The 20,543-nt window shown below is 35.8% G+C and overlaps 1 protein-coding gene across 2 annotated transcripts; it reads left to right on the forward strand.

Annotated features, from left to right (window-relative positions):
• The first annotated feature begins 7,422 nt into the window (after positions 1-7,422).
• LOC100374269 (aldo-keto reductase family 1 member B1-like) lies at positions 7,423-20,021 on the forward strand. 2 transcript variants are annotated; one of them, XM_085497730.1, is made up of 9 exons: positions 7,423-7,547; positions 12,445-12,612; positions 13,688-13,804; positions 14,252-14,329; positions 14,774-14,890; positions 15,649-15,755; positions 16,060-16,225; positions 16,363-16,445; positions 18,409-20,021. In XM_085497730.1, the coding sequence occupies exons 1-9, from the start codon at positions 7,479-7,481 to the stop codon at positions 18,470-18,472; spliced, it is 969 nt and encodes a 322-aa protein (XP_085353856.1). In that variant the 5' UTR covers positions 7,423-7,478; the 3' UTR covers positions 18,473-20,021. The 2 variants fall into 2 exon arrangements, with proteins under 2 accessions (XP_085353856.1, XP_085353857.1); XM_085497731.1 differs by lacking the exon at positions 16,060-16,225 and having other exon boundaries at positions 16,350-16,445.
• The last annotated feature ends 522 nt before the right edge of the window (positions 20,022-20,543 follow it).

Consider the following 20,543-nt stretch of genomic DNA (forward strand, 5'->3'; position numbering starts at 1 on the left):
TTACCATGACATTGACTGCCCTGTCCTGTTATTAAATCAAGCTCCCACTTTGATACTCTCTGTCATAACATAACATTGACTGCATTATCATGACATTGACTGCCCTGTCCTGTTATTAAATCAAGGTCCCACTTTGATACTCTCTGTCATAACATGATATTAACTGCATTACCATGACATTGACTGCCCTGTCCTGTTATTAAATCAAGCTCCCACTTTGATACTCTCTGTCATAACATAACATTGACTGCATTATCATGACATTGACTGCCCTGTCCTGTTATTAAATCAAGGTCCCACTTTGATACTCTCTGTCATAACATGATATTGACTGCATTACCATGACATTGACTGCCCTGTCCTGTTATTAAATCAAGGTCCCACTTTGATACTCTCTGTCATAACATGATATTGACTGCATTACCATGACATTGACTGCCCTGTCCTGTTATTAAATCAAGGTCACACTTTGATACTCTCTGTCATAACATGATATTAACTGCATTACCATGACATTGACTGCCCTGTCCTGTTATTAAATCAAGGTCCCACTTTGATACTCTCTGTCATAACATGATATTAACTGCATTACCATGACATTGACTGCCCTGTCCTGTTATTAAATCAAGGTCCCACTTTGATACTCTCTGTTATAACATGATATTGACTGCATTCCCATGACATTGACTGCTCTGTCCTGTTATTAAATCAAGGTCACACTTTGATACTCTCTGTCATAACATGATATTAACTGCATTACCATGACATTGACTGCCCTGTCCTGTTATTAAATCAAGGTCCCACTTTGATACTCTCTGTCATAACATGATATTGACTGCATTACCATGACATTGACTGCCCTGTCCTGTTATTAAATCCAGGTCCCACTTTGATACTCTCTGTCATAACATGATATTGACTGCATTACCATGACATTGACTGCCCTGTCCTGTTATTAATCAAGGCCTCACTTTGATACTCTCTGTCATAACATGATATTGACTGCATTCCCATGACATTGACTGCTCTGTCCTGTTATTAAATCAAGGTCACACTTTGATACTCTCTGTCATAACATGATATTGACTGCATTACCATGGCATTGACTGCCCTGTTCTGTTATTAAATCAAGGTCCCACTTTGATACTCTCTGTCATAACATGATATTGACTGCATTACCATGACATTGACTGCCCTGTCCTATTATTAAATCAAGGTCACACTTTGATACTCTCTGTCATAACATGATATTAACTGCATTACCAAGACATTGACTGCCCTGTCCTGTTATTAAATCAAGGTCCCACTTTGATACTCTCTGTCATAACATGATATTGACTGTATTACCATGACATTGACTGCCCTGTCCTGTTATTAAATCAAGGTCCCACTTTGATACTCTCTGTCATAACATGATATTAACTGCATTACCATGACATTGGCTGCCCTGTCCTGTTATTAAATCAAGGTCACACTTTGATACTCTCTGTCATAACATGATATTGACTGCATTACCATGACATTGACTGCCCTGTCCTGTTATTAAATCCAGGTCCCACTTTGATACTCTCTGTCATAACATGATATTGACTGCATTACCATGACATTGACTGCCCTGTCCTGTTATTAATCAAGGCCTCACTTTGATACTCTCTGTCATAACATGATATTGACTGCATTGCCATGACATTGACTGCCCTGTCCTGTTATTAATCAAGGCCCCACTTTGATACTCTCTGTCATAACATGATATTAACTGCATTACCATGACATTGACTGCACTGTCCTGTTATTAAATCAAGGTCCCACTTTGATACTCTCTGTCATAACATGATATTGACTGCATTACCCTGACATTGACTGCCCTGTCCTGTTATTAAATCAAGGTCACACTTTGATACTCTCTGTCATAACATGATATTGACTGCATTACCATGACATTGACTGCCCTGTCCTGTTATTAAATCAAGGACCCACTTTGATACTCTGACATAACATGATATTGACTGCATTACCATGACATTGACTGCCCTGTCCTGTTATTAAATCAAGGACCCACTTTGATACTCTGTCATAACATGATATTGACTGCATTACCATGACATTGACTGCCCTGTCCTGTTATTAAATCATGGACCCACTTTGATACTCTGTCATAACATGATATTGACTGCATTACCATGACATTGACTGCCCTGTCCTGTTATTAAATCAAGGTCCCACTTTGATACTCTCTGTCATAACATGATATTGACTGCATTACCATGACATTGACTGCCCTGTCCTGTTATTAAATCAAGGTCCCACTTTGATACTCTCTGTCATAACATGATATTGACTGCATTACCATGACATTGACTGCCCTGTCCTGTTATTAAATCAAGGTCCCACTTTGATACTATCTGTCATAACACGATATTGACTGCATTACCATGACATTGACTGCCCTGTCCTGTTTTTAAATCAAGGTCCCACTTTGATACTCTCTGTCATAACATGATATTAACTGCATTACCATGACATTGACTGCCCTGTCCTGTTATTAAATCAAGGTCACACTTTGATACTCTCTGTCATCACCCTATATTGACTGTTCCACATAACATTGACTGCTCCTTCCTGTTATTGAATTAATGTCCCACCGTGATATTGTCCTTCATGCCCTCATATTCAGTGTTGCATCCTGATATTGACTGGCCTATGCATATATTTACTGTCCTGAATACAATACAAAACTGCTTTCCCAGTGTCACTTGGTCAGATTTTCTTGCCATCTGCAGTACTGTTCTGCTGAATGAAAGTGGAGAAATAATAGCAGAGGCCCATGAAATTATATTATATTGATCAAAACAATGGTAGAATTGTAAGTCAACTTGCCTATGAAATGAAATGGTGTAGTATCAACAGAGATATAGATTCAAAAATAGGATACGTCGGTGATCCAGGAAAGCCAATGTCTGTTGTCGTTGCTGATAAGCTATGTCTTGCAGACAAACTGAAGTCTTATATTCACAATGAATCAGTTTTCCTGTATGACACAACAGACAATTTAACTGGGCTGAATGGTGCAATCTAGATGTTTGAAGATTTCACTTCCTCGGAAATGACTTTTGATCATATCTTCTATTTGTGGAGCATTTTCGACAACAAAGAAATTTAAAACATGTATACCTCTAATTCTGTTAGTATACATTTCACTAAGAAATGTTATCATTATTCTCACCTCAAAAGATTTAACATCCAGCTGACTGTTGTGACCTATGGCACTCAAATCAGCTTCAAAATTGTGATGAATACTACTAAATACAATGGTTTGTTCCACTCCACTCTGGTGTATGGTGCGATGTATTCTCAGTGAATCTACTTACAGTGCAATTGGTTGATCTAAATGATGGAACTGAAAATGAAGACTATACAATGGACAACATGTTGTATACTGGTGTTGCCAATGAATATTCAGAAATGTCCATTCATGGCCCTGATGTATGCGTGAATAAGTACCAACATAACAAAGCTGACAAAGAATATTTCAAGAAAAGGATCAGAGCATCAGGACTGCCAGAGAATTTGTGCAGAAGTATCATATAGAGTGACAAAAGTAGCTGGAAAAATGTAACATCTGCCTGTTCCCTAAATCTGGATATTGCCTTTGATTCTGATGTTGTTATTTTCCAAGACGTTTTTTTTTCTCTTCAAAGTTGAAAACCATGATCACCCATTTCTATCAGTGCAACAAACAGCTTTTCCCGAAACTCACATAATGTATCCACTCTGAAGTGATTGATGGAAATAATCAATATAATCCTGAAATTATATGCGTGTTTCAACCACATGTGGAATCTGTCCATTTATCTCATCAGTAGTGAAGATTTTTAGGCTAGTCATAAGTTTGGCCAGTGACAACAAGTTGCAAGCAATGTGGTTAGTAACAATGCAAACATGTGTTCCCAGATTTAATAAGGTAAGCTCGAAATGGGTATTCATTGAAAAGATCAAAAACAATTGTGCTTGCTTGTTTGAGACAAGCTCTCGGATATCAACATAGTAATCTTTATCAATTTCTGATCTTACATTAAACATGTACTGTCTACTACTTGATCCTCCAACAATTATAAACAAGCATCAGTTAAAAACATATCTTCGACATTGACTTGAACTAATCCAAGGGAGTCCATTTAAACAATCATTGCTCTTATTTGTATGAGAAATTTATGTATATTCCTTCAATTGATGAAAAGTAACATCTTGACAGTTGATCCTTCAGTAGATAATTCTTCAACCACGTCATTAATTTAGGCAGTAGTTGTCAGATTTGTTTGCTGGAATACATTAGTTGTTTTGTTATTAAGCAACTTTAAATCCTGACGCATGATTCTAATATTGTTGCTTGCTATATCTATAAAGATGGTTTGGAAGGGTTGTAGACATTCACTACTACACAATTGTGTGTTAATTTGTTCACTAATAATGAGACAAAGCTTGTATTTCTTCTATGTCCAATGCAAGCATAACATTCTTTTTTCATTGATCGAGACTTGGCTTTTGCATGTTATTTCCACAGGTTGCCTCATATGTGAATGATTCTTCAGAAGTGTTAATATTATTTCTTTTGAGGAGGAGTCAACAATTCAGCACTGACTTCACCATACTTTAAGTGTGAATTTTCAATGCAAAGGAAACAAGACTCTAAAACCAATTCAGCATATGTTACACCAGGAACAATGGTAGTACCACCAACTTTATGGTCATAAACAAATGAAGATTTGCTTCTGTTACTGCACACTTGAATGTCATATTCTGGTTTGGTATTCTTTTAACAAATGCATATGACATCCTTCCTGGCTCTTCTAAATCATTTCGACGTTGATATGATTTTTCAGGTTTATACCAATGGCTCATTCTTTGGAATTGACACTGTGGTACACTAATGGGTATTTGTGGGTGATCTGAATACACAGCTTTCCAGTTAATCTTCATTTCCAAAGAAGTGAATTTAAATTTTCATCCAGACTCCTGAGATAAAGAAGTAAATTTTAGTTCCAACTAGACTTCGGAGAATAGAGAAGTACATCAGCATTGACCTAGATCCTGGGAATGAAGACATTTTGAAATGGATTCCTGGAAATCAGGTAATTATCAGTTGGTGTTGGTACATTATACAGATCCTGTGTAGTACAGTCATTTGGAAATGTAGAAGTCCCAAGGAATGAAAGAGAATATACAAGTTTTCACCGAAATTTGTGGGAATGAAGAAGTAAATATTCGTTTTCGATCAAGGACTCGTGTAAATGTGGAAGCAAGTGTCAGTTCCCAAATATATACTCATGGAAATCAGTTTTAACCTAGCCTTCTGGAGATGTGTGGGAATTGTTAAGAAGGCTAGGTTGAAGTTCAGGAATGGAAGAATAAACCGCGTATAGACTGCAACAGATGACTTTATGGAACGAGATCTGAACGAACTAACAAACTAAAGAAGAGACGTTTAGTCTCCTATTTATATTCTCAAAGTAAATATTGGCCTTGTTCATGAATGGTTACAATGAATATGGACTTGTACATGATTGGCGAAAGGATAAACAAGCTGATTGATTGAAATTAAAACAATCTCATTGGCTGGCTAAATCTCAGAATCCTAAATTGTAATCAAGCTCAATTTTCCGACAAGATGGAGAAGTAAATATCACTTTTGGTCTAGCCTTCTGGAGACGGAGAAGTAAATATCAGTTTTGACCTAGCCTTCTGGAGACGGAGAAGTACATATCAGTTTTGACCTAGCCTTCTGGAGACGGAGAAGTAAATATCAGTTTTGACCTAGCCTTCTGGAGACGGAGAAGTAAATATCAGTTTTGACCTAGCCTTCTGGAGACGGAGAAGTAAATATCAGTTTTGACCTAGCCTTCTGGAGACGGAGAAGTGAATATCAGTTTGATCAGACATCATTCAATCAGAGCCGAACTACTGCTCCTTCCACTGATTAACAGGAGATTATCTCCAATGCGTTTAAAAGGTCAGGCAAAACGGGAGCCAATTCAAGACCCGCGAGAGTTCAATCCAGTTCGCTCAGTGTCGAATGGAACAACCGCCCTCTTCAGTGTGAAAACAACATGGCTGAACATGATTTTGGTGTCATGCTGTATGCTGTATTTTTCACATGCACTCATTTTGGGTACCGAACTCTTTGCTTCCATGTATAATATAGTCTTGCTTCTTCAAGTTGACATTGTTATCTAAAAAATGGAACAGAGTTTAATTGCAGTGTGAGTGTGAGTTCCCTGATAGGGATTGATGCATATGTAGTACCTGCTCGTATTCCAAGATGTACTACAACAACTGACGATGAACATGCCGTGTCAAGTACGATTGAAGGAACAGTGAAGTTAAACTGATAAGATATCATGTTTGCATGTAATTTCCTTGGCATCCTAATTTGCAATTCTCCTAAAATCATCCGCCATTGTACCTGTATCAAAAAATCAAAAAAAGCTAAGAAAGAACTCCTGTGTGCTGAAGGTATTGTGTGCCTGAACTACAAATAAGGAATACTGTATTTACTAGTTTCATTAAAATTTGATGAGTGGTTAGAGGTACTCAAATTATCGGTGGAGTTCCTACAAATTGATTAATTTATGCAAATAAGGTAATTCGTAAGCACGGAATTTAACCTATGCACCAAGTTTCATTGAAACTGATGAGTGGCTGGCATATTGGTGGAAAAGTTAAATATTGACTAATTAATAAACAAATTAGATCATTATTATACATGGATTTCAACCAAACACTAGCCAGGTTTGCAGAATTATTCCAGAGTATCTATATATCAAGTTTCATTGAAGCACATGGGGAAAATAGTGAAAAGGTTTGAAATTGGTTAATCATTATGCAAAATAGGTGAATAATAAGCACGGATTTCCCCCCCCCAAAAAAAATCTGTACATTATCTCAGAACATCTATGTACCAAGTTTCATTATAATCTGACAATTGGTTTTTGAGATATCAGTGGAACAGATATGCACACGCACGCACCCCCCCCCCTCCACACACACACACACATGCATGTACTCACACGCGCGCACGCACACGCACTTGCACCCCCCTCCCCCCGCACACACACACACACACACACACACACACACATCCTCATATATATATATATACGTACATAAATATTGGGCAAAGTGAAAAACTGTACAGTAAGCAGTTCAATTAAAATCTGAAATCAGATAATTGATTTCATGTATATTCAGTTAAATGTGAAAGCAATCTCAGTTAATAGATGTTGTTTTCCAGAAGGTACAGGTACTGCATGTATGGGTCAAAGTGGGCGTGTGGTTATATCTTTCATTCTAATTTAACTAATATGTAACTGAGGTCAGCGTTTAATATCATCCAAAAGGTGTGGGTTGAGCATTTAATCTTGTGCTGGTATTTTACACGTTGCAGTAAAAACTGTACGGCCGGTTAAATTTCTTGCTCAATTATGGCAGTCCCGTTTCAGAAGCTGACAAATGGAGCAAATATGCCAAGACTTGGCTTTGGAACCTGGTTGGTAAGTTGACGCTTTGGGTACAGTTTCGATTCACTGTCGTTTTTAATAATACACTATAATACACATTGAGATCATTCATACTTGTCACGTGGTACTGTATTCATTCTTATGTCCATTTCATTCTACTTTGATTTGTCCGTGCCCGACGTCTTCCTTCGATATACGGCAGTAGGCAGTACATATTCTGAACGCTATAGTCAGTACTGTCAGCCCAGATAAAATCACATCAATTTCAATATTCGAGTGGAAACATTGTCATGGCGACGATCCGCAGTTTCGCCCTGATAAGCCGTGGAAACAAATAAATGAAAAAATAATATTTGGTGATATTTACTACCGGTAATATAGTGCAGCAAACCAAATTGTATAGGACATGTAATTCGAACCAAACATAAACCCCGATAGAAGCATAGGTCCACGCCTAATCGCATTACAGCTTGCCATTGATCTGTTGCAGTTGCGTTGAAATAAGGTTTCCGAATGTAGCTAATTGGAGAACGTATGAACATAATCAATAACGCAATAAACATACTGTTATGCCAATCATTGAATGGTCTTATTTATCGTTTTTAAATGTAAATATTTAAATTGTAAACATTGTCATGGCTTTTTAAACATGATTATTAAGTATAGTAGCCAGGATGCTATACATATTAGTTATACGGGTATAAAACAATACCAAAGCAAATTCTTCCCACTTCCGGTCCGGTTAGACTTAAAATATACCACGAAATATACCACTTCCGGTCGAGCTAGACTTAAAATATACCACGAATATTCACTTTTGATTTTTTTTTTTTTTTTTTTTTGAAATTTTTGGTATCTGTTGGTTCTTGGATATTTCAGCTCGTCGTCCTGTTTAGTAAGTTTAACGTTCAAGGTCATCACTTTTTCATAGCATAAAAATAGTTTTCTCCCTCGCTTATTGTGATACCCTCAAATACGAGTGATTTCCATTCCTCTCAACGGTGAACAATGGTTTAGTCCCCTACTTTACGCTGCGACTCGAAACAGTTTTTTATGCTTCACGTGGACGTGTTTATTTTCCTTCAATTACGTTTTGTTGGTTGGTGTAGTTGACTTTTCAGAGGTCAGAGCCTCAGAGGCTCAGAGCCTCAGAGGCATATGCTGGTATTATGAAAGCCCCTTGTTTTATATGTGTATGAAACGATGATTATTTGAAAATAGATTGAAATATATAAATACAATCCATTCTCGCTAACTAGAGTGTGTTGTTTTTCTACTCGCTTAAAAAAACGTATTTACGTAGAACGGATGAGTATGTCGCCGCGGGAGAGCGTGATCAACGACTATATCACAATGTTGATGATTAAATGTTATATTATGTTGAGCATTTTCTATGGAGTATTTTAAATCATGTTTTGTAGGTGTGGAAAGGGGGGTCTTCGGATAAGTAGATCATCTCTAATCATAACATTCTATATATTAAGAAAACCGTAACAGATCCAGTCTCTGAAATTCAACAACTTAAATTACAATGTGCATTTAACACAATGCAGGTTGAATCTCACAGGTCATTCTTGATAAAATGCACAATATGAATGGGATTGACAATTATATATGCCGGGATGGGGGTAATATCAATCTGATTAAAATCCGATGTAGGTATGAGGCTCCATTTTTTTTATTATTATTATTTTTAATGACCCTTTATACTATATTTATTTGTATTTAAGTTAGAATATGTCGATTTTTTGTTTTTTCTTGCCGTTATTCAGTAAGTTTTGTTCAAGATAAACTAAAATATTGACATATTCAAACTAAAATACAAATAAATATATATAAATATACTTTTTTTTCCAAGTCAGTAGATCATTAAGACCTGGATTATGATGTCTTAAATATTTAAAAATGAAAAAAAATGTTATTCAATAATATTAATATTATATATCATCCCTTGATACTCAACCTCTGAGGCTCTGAGGTTCTGACCTCTGAAAAGTCAACCACACCTTTGTTGGTTGTCACTGTCGTCCTTGGAATCTTGGTTCCACTTTACGTGGATATCACCGAGAAAATCAATGTTGTCAACTAACACGCGGAAAATCAGATTAGCATAACAATGCTTTTGACTATGTCTTTTCCGACACCACAGACAATTACAACATTTAAACCGTATTAGAGAAATTTACTCGCATTAAATTGCATTCGCCATGCTAGGCAATGAAACAAAATATTTGTACTAAAGTACGTTCAATGTCTTCACTTTATCATGGCATAAACACGGTTTTCACAATTGCTTACTAAAAGTAAAATATGTTCGGAGTCACAATCACTGTAGCTGTCGCCGAGGTAAATAGACTCTTACCCCCTTGGTTATTACTGTAGAATACTAGTACTTTATTTTCGCTTGGAATTTATTTTCGCTATTTTCGCTGAAGGGATAATTCCGTGAAAATAAAATCCAGCGAATACACTTTTTTACCTATATTTCACATTAAACTCATCAAAAATCAGTGAAAATAAATTCTATACAAAACGCCTAAAAAGCCTTTTCAGCGAAAATTAATTCCAGCGAAAATAAAGTATTCCACAGTATTTGTCGCCAGAGCGATTCACATCCCAAAGTGTTTGTTTTTTTCTAAATGAAAATAGTCTATCTAAGCGCTGGAATGATTGGGCAAAAATCTGTTTGTTTTTTTGGCCACGACCTTTTCTCGCTCGGAAATACAAGTGTAATAAGACTCGACTTTTTTTTGTTTCGAGTTCATTGTATGCCTAGAAACACAGCAACGTTATTATTGTTAACATGATCTGTTCCAATTTGACAATGACAGTAGCCCAAAATAGACTTCCAAAATAGACTTCACGTCTTTGATTTGATTGATAATGTTCACGCCGACGTATGTAAAGACACTCTCGAACTTGACAATATGATGATTATAATTATGGCCGTGATAGCTGTATTTAGGGTTCATTTCCATGAAATTGCGATTCTCAATTTCTATGTGTAAAATCACATCGTTAGTGTGAACGGCGACAGATTATGTTGGTTCTGCGACGTTTTCTTGGTCACATTTTGTGTATACCAGACACTGATAAATAAGTAAACGGTCCGGGAATAAACAACATGGGAGTCTGAATAACACATAGGACCTGACGATGGCATCGTCATACAGCATTAAACTCACATAACAATATTATGTGTCTGAATAATTAAATATATATGCTGGAGAACACAATATACAAGGACTGGAAACTGCCAAGTACACAGTGTAGTCAAATCAGTAAGCAAAAGATACTAATCACCCTATCATATATTTGAAATATGACAATCCCTGAGTTGACAATTCCTAATATTGCTAAGCCGCGAGTTTTAAATCTCAGTTATTAGGAATTCCGCATGAAGTTACATGTTATGTTCAGGTTATATATTACATTCTTTAATTAATATTTCATTGGTATTTTTGTGAGTGTACCTGTGTATATTAAAATATGCACACCATTAAAATGATAAAAACCTCAAATGCAACCACGGTAAACATGCAAAGTAAACAACATTATCGAGTGATTTTGGATTAGTTAAAAATATGTCAACATGCTGTGACAGTTTATCTAATTGGTGTTGAGAATTGCAAGGCCAGTTTATAAAATTGTGAATAATAAATTTTGTAAATATCACTGACCACAAAATACGCCCATACATTACTTATACATGTAGTATGTCACTAAAGCAGTATAACAAGCATATTTAGGAACTCCTGTCAGAACAAATCATAAAGACAGCTCTTAAGGATGATATTGTTGTTAATGACATATAAAACGCACAAGTCTTAACTCTGATGAAATTACCAGTTACTGCGACAAAGCCCGACTCACTGCTAAAGCTAATCACTACGAAGGACTGTCACGACTTAATTGTCGTGTTATCAAGCCTTCAAGTTAGGTACCAGTGATCGGAGGATTCGCCACCCTTTCAATCGAACAAAGACACACAGAGCATCGAATTGTGTCACATTTGGTCTCAGCCGCGTTGTAACTCTCCCCAGGCCGCATCAAGACTTGGGCCTCGTCGAGAGCTTGCCACAACTAACTGAGATCGGCTTTATTCACTTTCCAACTGTTAACCAATTACAGAGAAGTTTTTGAGCTTGAGGCGTAGCCTCCATACATTCAATTCGCATATTGCCAATCACAAAGTATTTTACCTTAATGTCTGATTAATTGCCCCGATGTCGGAACATAACTCCCATAGTTATAGGCGCCTCGTTGACTTAACCAACATTCCGTATTCGACAATTATATTCGCCAGTTGTCTTCTTGCTAATCTCACTAACATGCAAATGAACGTGATCATGAAAAATTGTAAGCAGATGCGGATTATCCAGGGGTCGTCATTGAAAGTCGCTATCTAAAGACATGAAAATAAAAATCATGACAGGACACTCACAGCGAAAGCCAGTTATCGCGAAACAATTTTCAAAAAAGACATTTTACAAAGGCATGTTAGTGCTTAGCCCGGCTAAGTCTTCGCGCACACTTCGTTAGCCGTGTTAGGGACTGCTCTTAAACATGAAGCTGAGCGTTCATACACGTTTTTTACACGGGCTAACATTTTTGACCTCTTAGCACGTGCTAGCGAGCTATTCGCGAACGCAACTAAGAACAAAATATACATTTATAATTGGTTGATTCAACTCCCCCATGGTGTTTGGGACATCGATAGATGACACAACATAAGAAAGGTTTAGTAAATCTATCGGACGAAACCAGGAGGGTACTAGAACCCAGACAAGAACATCCTTATTTATTTGGGATGAACTAGTTTAAACAGCTATCCTACGAGTTTTGTGGGTAATAGTTTTGTTCATTATATATCCAACTTTTTAATAAATACATAACCTAGCTATACATTTCCACACTTGCTCTATTTCAGTCGGAACCAAACGAAGTCACCGACGCCGTTAAGAAGGCTATTGACATTGGTTATCGCCATATTGATACTGCGCATGTCTATCAAAACGAGAAAGAAGTGGGCGTAGCACTGAATGCAAAGCTTACCGATGGAACCGTGAAAAGAGAGGATTTATTTGTAGTCACGAAGGTATAATACACACATAATACACCTTCCATGTAACTCGCATTCTTTATGACGTAAATGGATGCCATGAAGACCAATCAAGGCGTAGAACATCAATGAACATAATAATAGTTATTTTATTTGACATAGAATTTAGTATGAATGAAAAAAACATAATTAATCAATGGTCGAGAATAGATTAAATAGATTAAAATAAAGCTTATAAATATAATCGATAAATTTTTCCAAGCAACTGACAATGAAGCTAATCTTTAGTGCCTAGCAAGTATGTAAATGTCTCAAGAGTTGGTAACTTGCAAATATTGTCATCATTAATTGCTAATTCAGCTTCTAAGTTTTTCAATTGGCAATGAGTGAGAAGAAATGCATTTTTTTTGTGCCAGGCGACAGTTCCGGACATTAAATGTCACTGTTATCCTGGCGTCAACCAGGGTAAGTCGAACACAAGCACCTGCAGTCCTTAACCAAGGTTCCCCAAAAGTCGCATTCGTTAGTGAATGAATCTCGGCCTGTGGAATTTGCCTTCCCATTGAGTCTGTGGCACACTCACCTAGGGTAGAAGTCGACCCTTTGATGATCAGCCTCAGGTAGGATTTGAACTTGGGTCTACCGATCATGAGTCTGATGCGACAACCAGAATGCTACCAGTGACCGGTATAAATGCAAAACTTGTTGAAGCTGACTCTGTGTTGATTTGTTCTAAATATGGTTCATATTCACAAATTAGTTTAAACTTGTTATAATTACGTAGCTTATTCTTCTTTGGTTTAAAAACCGACTATTTGTTTGAATTTGATTTTGAATTCTATAGTGTTAGATTTGTTACTAATTTTAGTTAATGTAAATAATCGAAAGTTGTTCAAGTATTACCGTGACCATACTGTCAATAGTGAAAGGACAGTCCAGAAGCTGATTATTATTAATTTAGCCTTTGATGACACATTTGTAAACTAATGTCAATAATGAGAAGATCGCTACCAAGTTCACTGTTTTTGAATAAAATTGTCTTCAGGTATTTCGAAATATAACTGGATAGCACTGTACATATGGATATTAGTTATGCCTTGTTGTGTTACAGCTGTGGAAAGCGGACCTTCATCCAGAAGACGTCAAGAACGCTTTTTTGACTTCACTCAAAGATTTACAACTGGAATATATAGATTTGTATTTAATTCACTGGCCAATGGCATATGCAGTAAGTACAATTATATAATTTTTCAAATAGATAGCTCGATCAGCGTAGAAGGAAATACTCAATGTGAATAAAACATAACAGCAGATGCATGGCATAGCGTAATAATTAGCACGACATGCTCCCACTAGCTACAGTTAGCTCTCTAACCAAATAAATGGATTAATGAACTTTAAAATTCAACATTCACCCATCTACTGGTGCCGTAACTTGGTTCAGATCTAGGTTCTCTTGAGTAAAAATACTACCGTTAAATATGTGAATATGGTCGGTCTTTGTCATAGAGCACATTCATAAAACACATCGATTTAATGACGGCGAATCACAATGCCGAACAATATCTAAATGGCATATAGAACATTTAAAAGACGAAAATCGATCAAAGCAACAAATTATTTAGACTGGAGTGATCGTCACCATCAGTTATATATTAATTTCATTTATACTTAGAGAGGAAAGGAAATGTTTCCTAAAGATGAAAACGGAAAGATTCGTTACGGTGACACAGACTATCTTGATACATGGAAGGTAAGTATATATTTTCTCTTGTGTATATATATATCGTATAGTCTGTAAAGGCACCGTTAGCTGTAACAATATCTTCGTGGCAAATGAAAAATACGTAATAATGTGTAACACCGCAAACCAATGTTTCCAAATACAACATACACTTTGAAATTCAGGATACAAAAATTAGAAAACATACCAACACTGAAACAATTCTATAATCGAATATGACCACCCAAACGGTTACTCCAAATTAAAGGTAACCTTTCCAAAGCAAGATAGAGACCAACTGTCAGATGAAATGTGCATGGCAATTCAAAGATGTGGTATGCGTGATTACATTACGCATAAGGGACGGACAGTTTTACCTGTGTCTCGCCTCTCAAAATACGAGAACGCTTAACATGTGGTGCTTCTATCCCACCTCCGCACATTGTGAGCTATATAGTTTCCTCTTTAATTCAGGCAATGGAATTACTAGTTGATGAAGGGTTATGTAAGGCAATCGGCTTGTCAAATTTTAACAGAAAACAGGTGGACAGGGTGAGCGCAGTTGCACGTATACCAGTATCTGTTTTACAGGTAAGTAACATCATTTAATAATGAGTCTGGCAATACGACGGTATGGTATCATTAACTAAGGTATACAATTGTCAAACTGTCATTGTTTTGCTACATACCACACTATTGTTCAACAACTTCAATAAATTTAGCAGAAAAAGACATTCATATGTAGGCACATTCAGCACATAAATATCAGTAGGGTGTACATGGTATTTAATACTCAATAACTATTCGGAGAGAAGAAGTACCCTCTCTGACTAATACATATACATCATAACGGGTGATAGATATTAAAATGTATATAATATTAGATTTGATAATGACAGACACTGGGAATATAACGGTGCAACTTATTCTTTTCCAAAAGTTAAGGCTGTAATTTAAATTCGTTTCTACAGAATTTAAAATGCAACTTGAACTAATTTTCACATTGTTAAGGCATAATAATAACATCAGACGACCACATATTAAACGTATCAACCATGCCGGCTCAAACACGACTCCATTAATGAAACGTGCGTGTATACGACCCAGTCGAGATGGATATGATTGTGTACTGAAAAGTAGCATTTTAAAAGCCACAATCACACATGCATACATAAAAACATACGCGAGAAAGTGTGTTTCACAACACGACTAAAAAGGAAGTTAAATATGAAAGCTGTTATTAATCGTTCTATCACCATTTATTGACCACCATGTAGTAACATAAGATAATAAACTTAAAATGAACTTGATTTGTAGTTCAAATGTTTATGTTACCTTGTATTTTACAGGTTGAATGTAATCCATACTTGACCCAAGAAGATCTCGTATCTTATTGCAAATCAAACAATATTGCTATGACGGCGTATAGTCCTCTGGGATCGCCGGCCAGACCATGGTAGGTCAATGTGAATATATACATGATGTATACAAATTTTATTGGCAATCCAGTCCCGGGTTATATCTTATTTTCTAATTATCCTAAACTGAATAGGTCATTTCACGTATCCTAGATGAGTGGAAGTTTATAATAGAAATAAGCAAAGCTGTTATTCTTATAAATATTATGTAGTGATGTAGGCTCTATACAATTTGCTGAAGACAAATACATATTTATATATTTTCCTTCAACAAATAGAACTATGTATAGTTCTATTCAAAACACAATAGAAATAAGTTCCGTGTAATGTGTGATCTATTAGGATAAAAGAAGAAGACCCATTTCCACTGAAAGACCCCATAGTAGCCACAATTGCCAAGGCTCATAATAAAACACTTGCACAAGTGTTGATACATTTCCAGTTACAACGAGGATTAATCGTCTTGGCAAAAAGTGTTACCCCTGCACGAATAAAAGAAAACTTCGAGGTAAACACAAACCTTCATCAATATGTTTGTTAGGTAATATTTTTTTCGAGCGCTACAATGAATTCTTGTGTGGTCCACCATTTCTAATATCTAGAAATACAATTGGGTGATTGACTTGTCATAGTTTGTCATTTAAGGTATTTGACTTTGAATTAAGTTCAGAAGAAATGAAGGCAATCAGTGGGTTAAATCGCAATTATCGTGGATTTTTACGGGAACGGTAAGTACAGATCATATCGCTTTTAAGGCACTTTTGTCATATCTGTTTTGTTTGTTATATAACTATATAAGCAAGTTATCATGAAAGGTCTCAATCTTAAAGAATAACCTCCCAGTTCTTCAGAATTAAGACTCAATTCATTAATGTGCTCGCTATGTGAACATCTCTACATGAAATGAAACGCTACACATGTCTAGTTCATAGCATTAATATTATAAAATACACAAATGATTGTCACGAGGTACATGTATGTTAGCGTCCGACCACAGCTGTGATAAGAGGAACGCCTAATTCACCTCGTGTTGCGGGTTATTTGGCATCCTTCCCAATATAATATCGAAACAAGCTAGCTGGTGAGTTGATGGCTCTTGTACATAAATACATACCAGACACAAAAGATGTTTTACGATATCAATAGTATACATATTTCAAAACATTCTTTCCATTGCGACTGAAATCCAGGTCATTCTAATCAACCTTCGATCAGTATGACAGTGTATACATAATAAACAAAGACGCCTAAAATCAATTTCAAAATTATTTAATAAACCTGTTTAACAAACCGAAATCCCTGAAATGCTATTCGTAGTGCGCATCTTGCTTGGCACAACGTGGAACCATTTGACCATACAACAGTGAACAGAGGTCAAAAAACACTTGGCATATTCAAACCCAGTAACAATGAAACCACGATTGTTTACACACAAAACACAGTGGCTGGCTATCAAAGTGTAAACCAAAGTCACAAGACTATTTTGAAGCTTCATAATACAGCTGTCAGTGGACAGTGCCAGTCATTAATCATGACTTCGTACTTACAGCGTCAGTTTAATAATATTAATAATGTCAAATATTTGACTACAGCGCCCTCTAGCACTTGTTGGAAATCATCTATATTTGGAATGCTCTGATTGGATAGAAGTTTAAGCCAAGCAAGAATTGATAGAATTGGACGGATTCAAATAAGCATGGACATCTAATTTGACAGGGAGGGATATTTATAATGCAGTAAGCTGTTCTAACTGCTGTTGTGATAGAGTTGTCAAATGCAGTTGTTGGTCCACTGAAAAATCAAAATGATGTTTCCTTGTAACTTAGACTTTTATTGATCAAGGCATTTTCCAAATTATGGGTGTTAACTTCCCTCAAATAATGACCTGTGTCCCCCCATTAAGTAATGTGTTTTTTTTTGTTTTTATTTCAATGCTTTTGACTTTTCCAATATGTTTCTGGCTATTTGCATATATGCTTTGCATATTGTGTTCTTGTGGGTTTGTGATGTAAGCCGTATAACTCTTCGGGGCACTACAGCTGGTCGACCACAATTCAGTCCTTTGCAATGCTATGTGGCTGGTGTGGCATATTGAAGGTGGGTTTAACCCACCCCACCAAATCAGCATAGAAGTGACGCAATTGTCACATTTGGTGTTCAAAATATATATACGTATATTTCTTTGCTTGAATCAAATTCACTGGCTTTGTACCTACAGGTATACCTGTTTACCTATTTCTAGTGGAAATTTAGCCAATCTTATTACCCAAGGCAGTTGGACATTTGCCACATGTAACAACACTCATTTCAAAGTGCCACACCTTAGAACAGATAGTCAAATATGATATTGGCTGGAGCTTCTGTTGATATTGAAATGGTCCTAGTGAAAAGCAAACTGGGTGGTCAAACATGTCAACAGTTATAAAAACAAGCACCGACCAATTCCGCCCCACCCACTATAAATTAAATGGTTATTTATAAGACCATTTTTGTTGGTTTCGTGTTCCTTTTGGATAACAATTTTAATTTTAAAACTTCTATGCATATATGCTTCTCCGTACAAAATCGTGGGGATCTCTCATACTCAGATGTCAATTACTAGTATACTAAGAATAGTGTACTTCATTTTTATCAAAATTACTGATTACAACAAACTCTTACTACAATTGTGTGTGTTTTTTTTCTCAACAGGCTTTCGGACCATGAGCACCACCCATTTTTCACAAATGGAGAACGTACTGATGACTGCAAATAAATTGTTATTTTTCTATTTCTGTAGCTTATAAGTTATAAGATATATTGATAATAACTTTAGTACACAACCAAAGCCATAAGGTTTAGTGTGGCTAATTACAAATAACAAAAAACTAAAACAATTAAAATAGCTAAATAAAAGTAAAAATTAATATGACAAAATAGAAAAACAAAATAGAGGTAAAGTATAAAATACTGAAACTGACATTGCATAGAAAAGACATTGGTTCTCTCATGGGTTAGATGTGTATTTATATAATTAAGTAATTCCATTGAATAATGTATTTTTGCAAAATTTAGAGAGGGCAAGGTTGTGCTTCAATATTTTAAGAAAAACATCTACATTTTGCTTTCCTGTGTTTTTATTAGTATTATTACACACTAGAAATAAAGATCGTCTTTCAATTTCAAAACATGTACATTCCAGAATGAAATGCATCACATCCTCTATCACGCCATTAGTACATTTCTTACACTTTCTATCCTCAAGTTGGATTTTGGATTTTTTGAATAACTTGTACGTTCTTAGCTTAGTTCCTTTCTCATTTTTACCACTTGATTTATTTAGTTGATCTTTCCAGAATAAAGAATACTTAATACATAGTTTTGATTTTATTGAATCTGATAATTGTTTTCTGTTATTTAATTTAGGGTTGTCAGACTTTAAATCCTGCAGTTCACACTGTTTTAAACATTTTTTGTACAAGAGATAATTACTGTCATTGATTCAATTAATGCTGACTTAAGGATGTGGTTACTTAACAGCATGTGTAGTCTATACCAATATTGCATTTGTAAAATACAACTTTTAATGTCTAATCCCCCCTTAATACATATAGTTAGAGTTACCTTATTTACTCCAACTATTAACCGGTAAATCTGACTGCACACATGTTAAAGATTATTAATATGAAATTCCACGTGCCCAATACGCTCCGCACCACAGAATTGATGAGATTAATTGATCAAACAATTTCAGACATAACTTAGGGGTGATGCAACACGGTTAGTCTAATAGTGAACAGAGCTTTGAATGCTTTTGTTTTAGCATTTGTTGATCTAGTTTAAATTTTCCGTTTGGTGTAAAAATTACACCAAGGTAACAGAACTCACTCTTATAATGTAATCCCGTGAACAAATATACGTAGAAATGCTTGTTTCACCACAAAGAAATGGTAAAAATGTATATTCTGCAACGCATTCTGGGAAATACTGTGGTCTCTGCTGTCAATCATTTTCGGTACATGTTTTTCCAAAAACATCATTGTCTCCCATCCAACTCCCAAATGCACAAACACCACAACAACATGAATATATATGAAGTACAGTATTCCCTTCACATTTCTGTCAATATAGTACTATGATATTAATAGTTTTGATTTTGAGATGTTTTTGAATCAAATGTTTTTACCTTTTGTCTATTCGAACTGGGTTGTTTATGTTTGAACAATCTAAGGTGACAAATCACTAAATAGTCGGCTTCATTTACTCATCAAATTTTTGTTTTTGGGTACCAGTATAAAGAATAAAAATGCAACGATACAGAATAATTTGCGGCTTGTGTATATTGAATAAAAATTGCACTGAGTTTGTTTATGTTTAGTATTAATGTAGCTTGCAATCAAACAAACCAGGGCATAGTCTAGTCTGTTTTTTACCCATCAAAATTGTTGTGTTTGTCTTGTAATTCGGAATAGATAAATCGAATTCACTTAAATTACCCCGCTTCAATAACTATGAATATATCCCATTGTTTATAGGTATGCTAATTTTTGTGTTGGTTCAAAAAGTATGCTGCTATAAGGATTAAAATTAAACAGGAAGTAGTCTTCCTGCTGCCAAGCTTCAAATGATGACATCACATATTTAAAGTATGTTTTATCGGTACTGTCTATCTTTACCAGTCGTTATACCACATCGTCACCGTTTATCGATCAGGATCGAAAATTTGGCAATTTTAGACATATTCAGATTGAAGTTTTTGTTCCGATGCAAAGAAAAAATAAAACTTAGGCGGGCGAGAGGGAACAATCCACATACGTGGTAACATATAAGACATTTGGCGCTGGCGA

This window comes from Saccoglossus kowalevskii, chromosome 4, assembly GCF_978046115.1.
Source record: "Saccoglossus kowalevskii chromosome 4, keSacKowa6.1, whole genome shotgun sequence".
Taxonomy (NCBI): domain Eukaryota; kingdom Metazoa; phylum Hemichordata; class Enteropneusta; family Harrimaniidae; genus Saccoglossus; species Saccoglossus kowalevskii.

Coding starts and splice junctions, on each gene's coding strand:
- LOC100374269 (XM_085497730.1), top strand. CDS start 7,479: ATGGCAGTCCCGTTTCAGAAGCTGACAAATGGAGCAAATATGCCAAGA. Junction 13,805..14,251: donor ACTGGCCAATGGCATATGCA/GTAAGTACAATT, acceptor ATTTATACTTAG/AGAGGAAAGGAAATGTTTCC. Junction 16,226..16,362: donor GAATAAAAGAAAACTTCGAG/GTAAACACAAAC, acceptor TTGTCATTTAAG/GTATTTGACTTTGAATTAAG.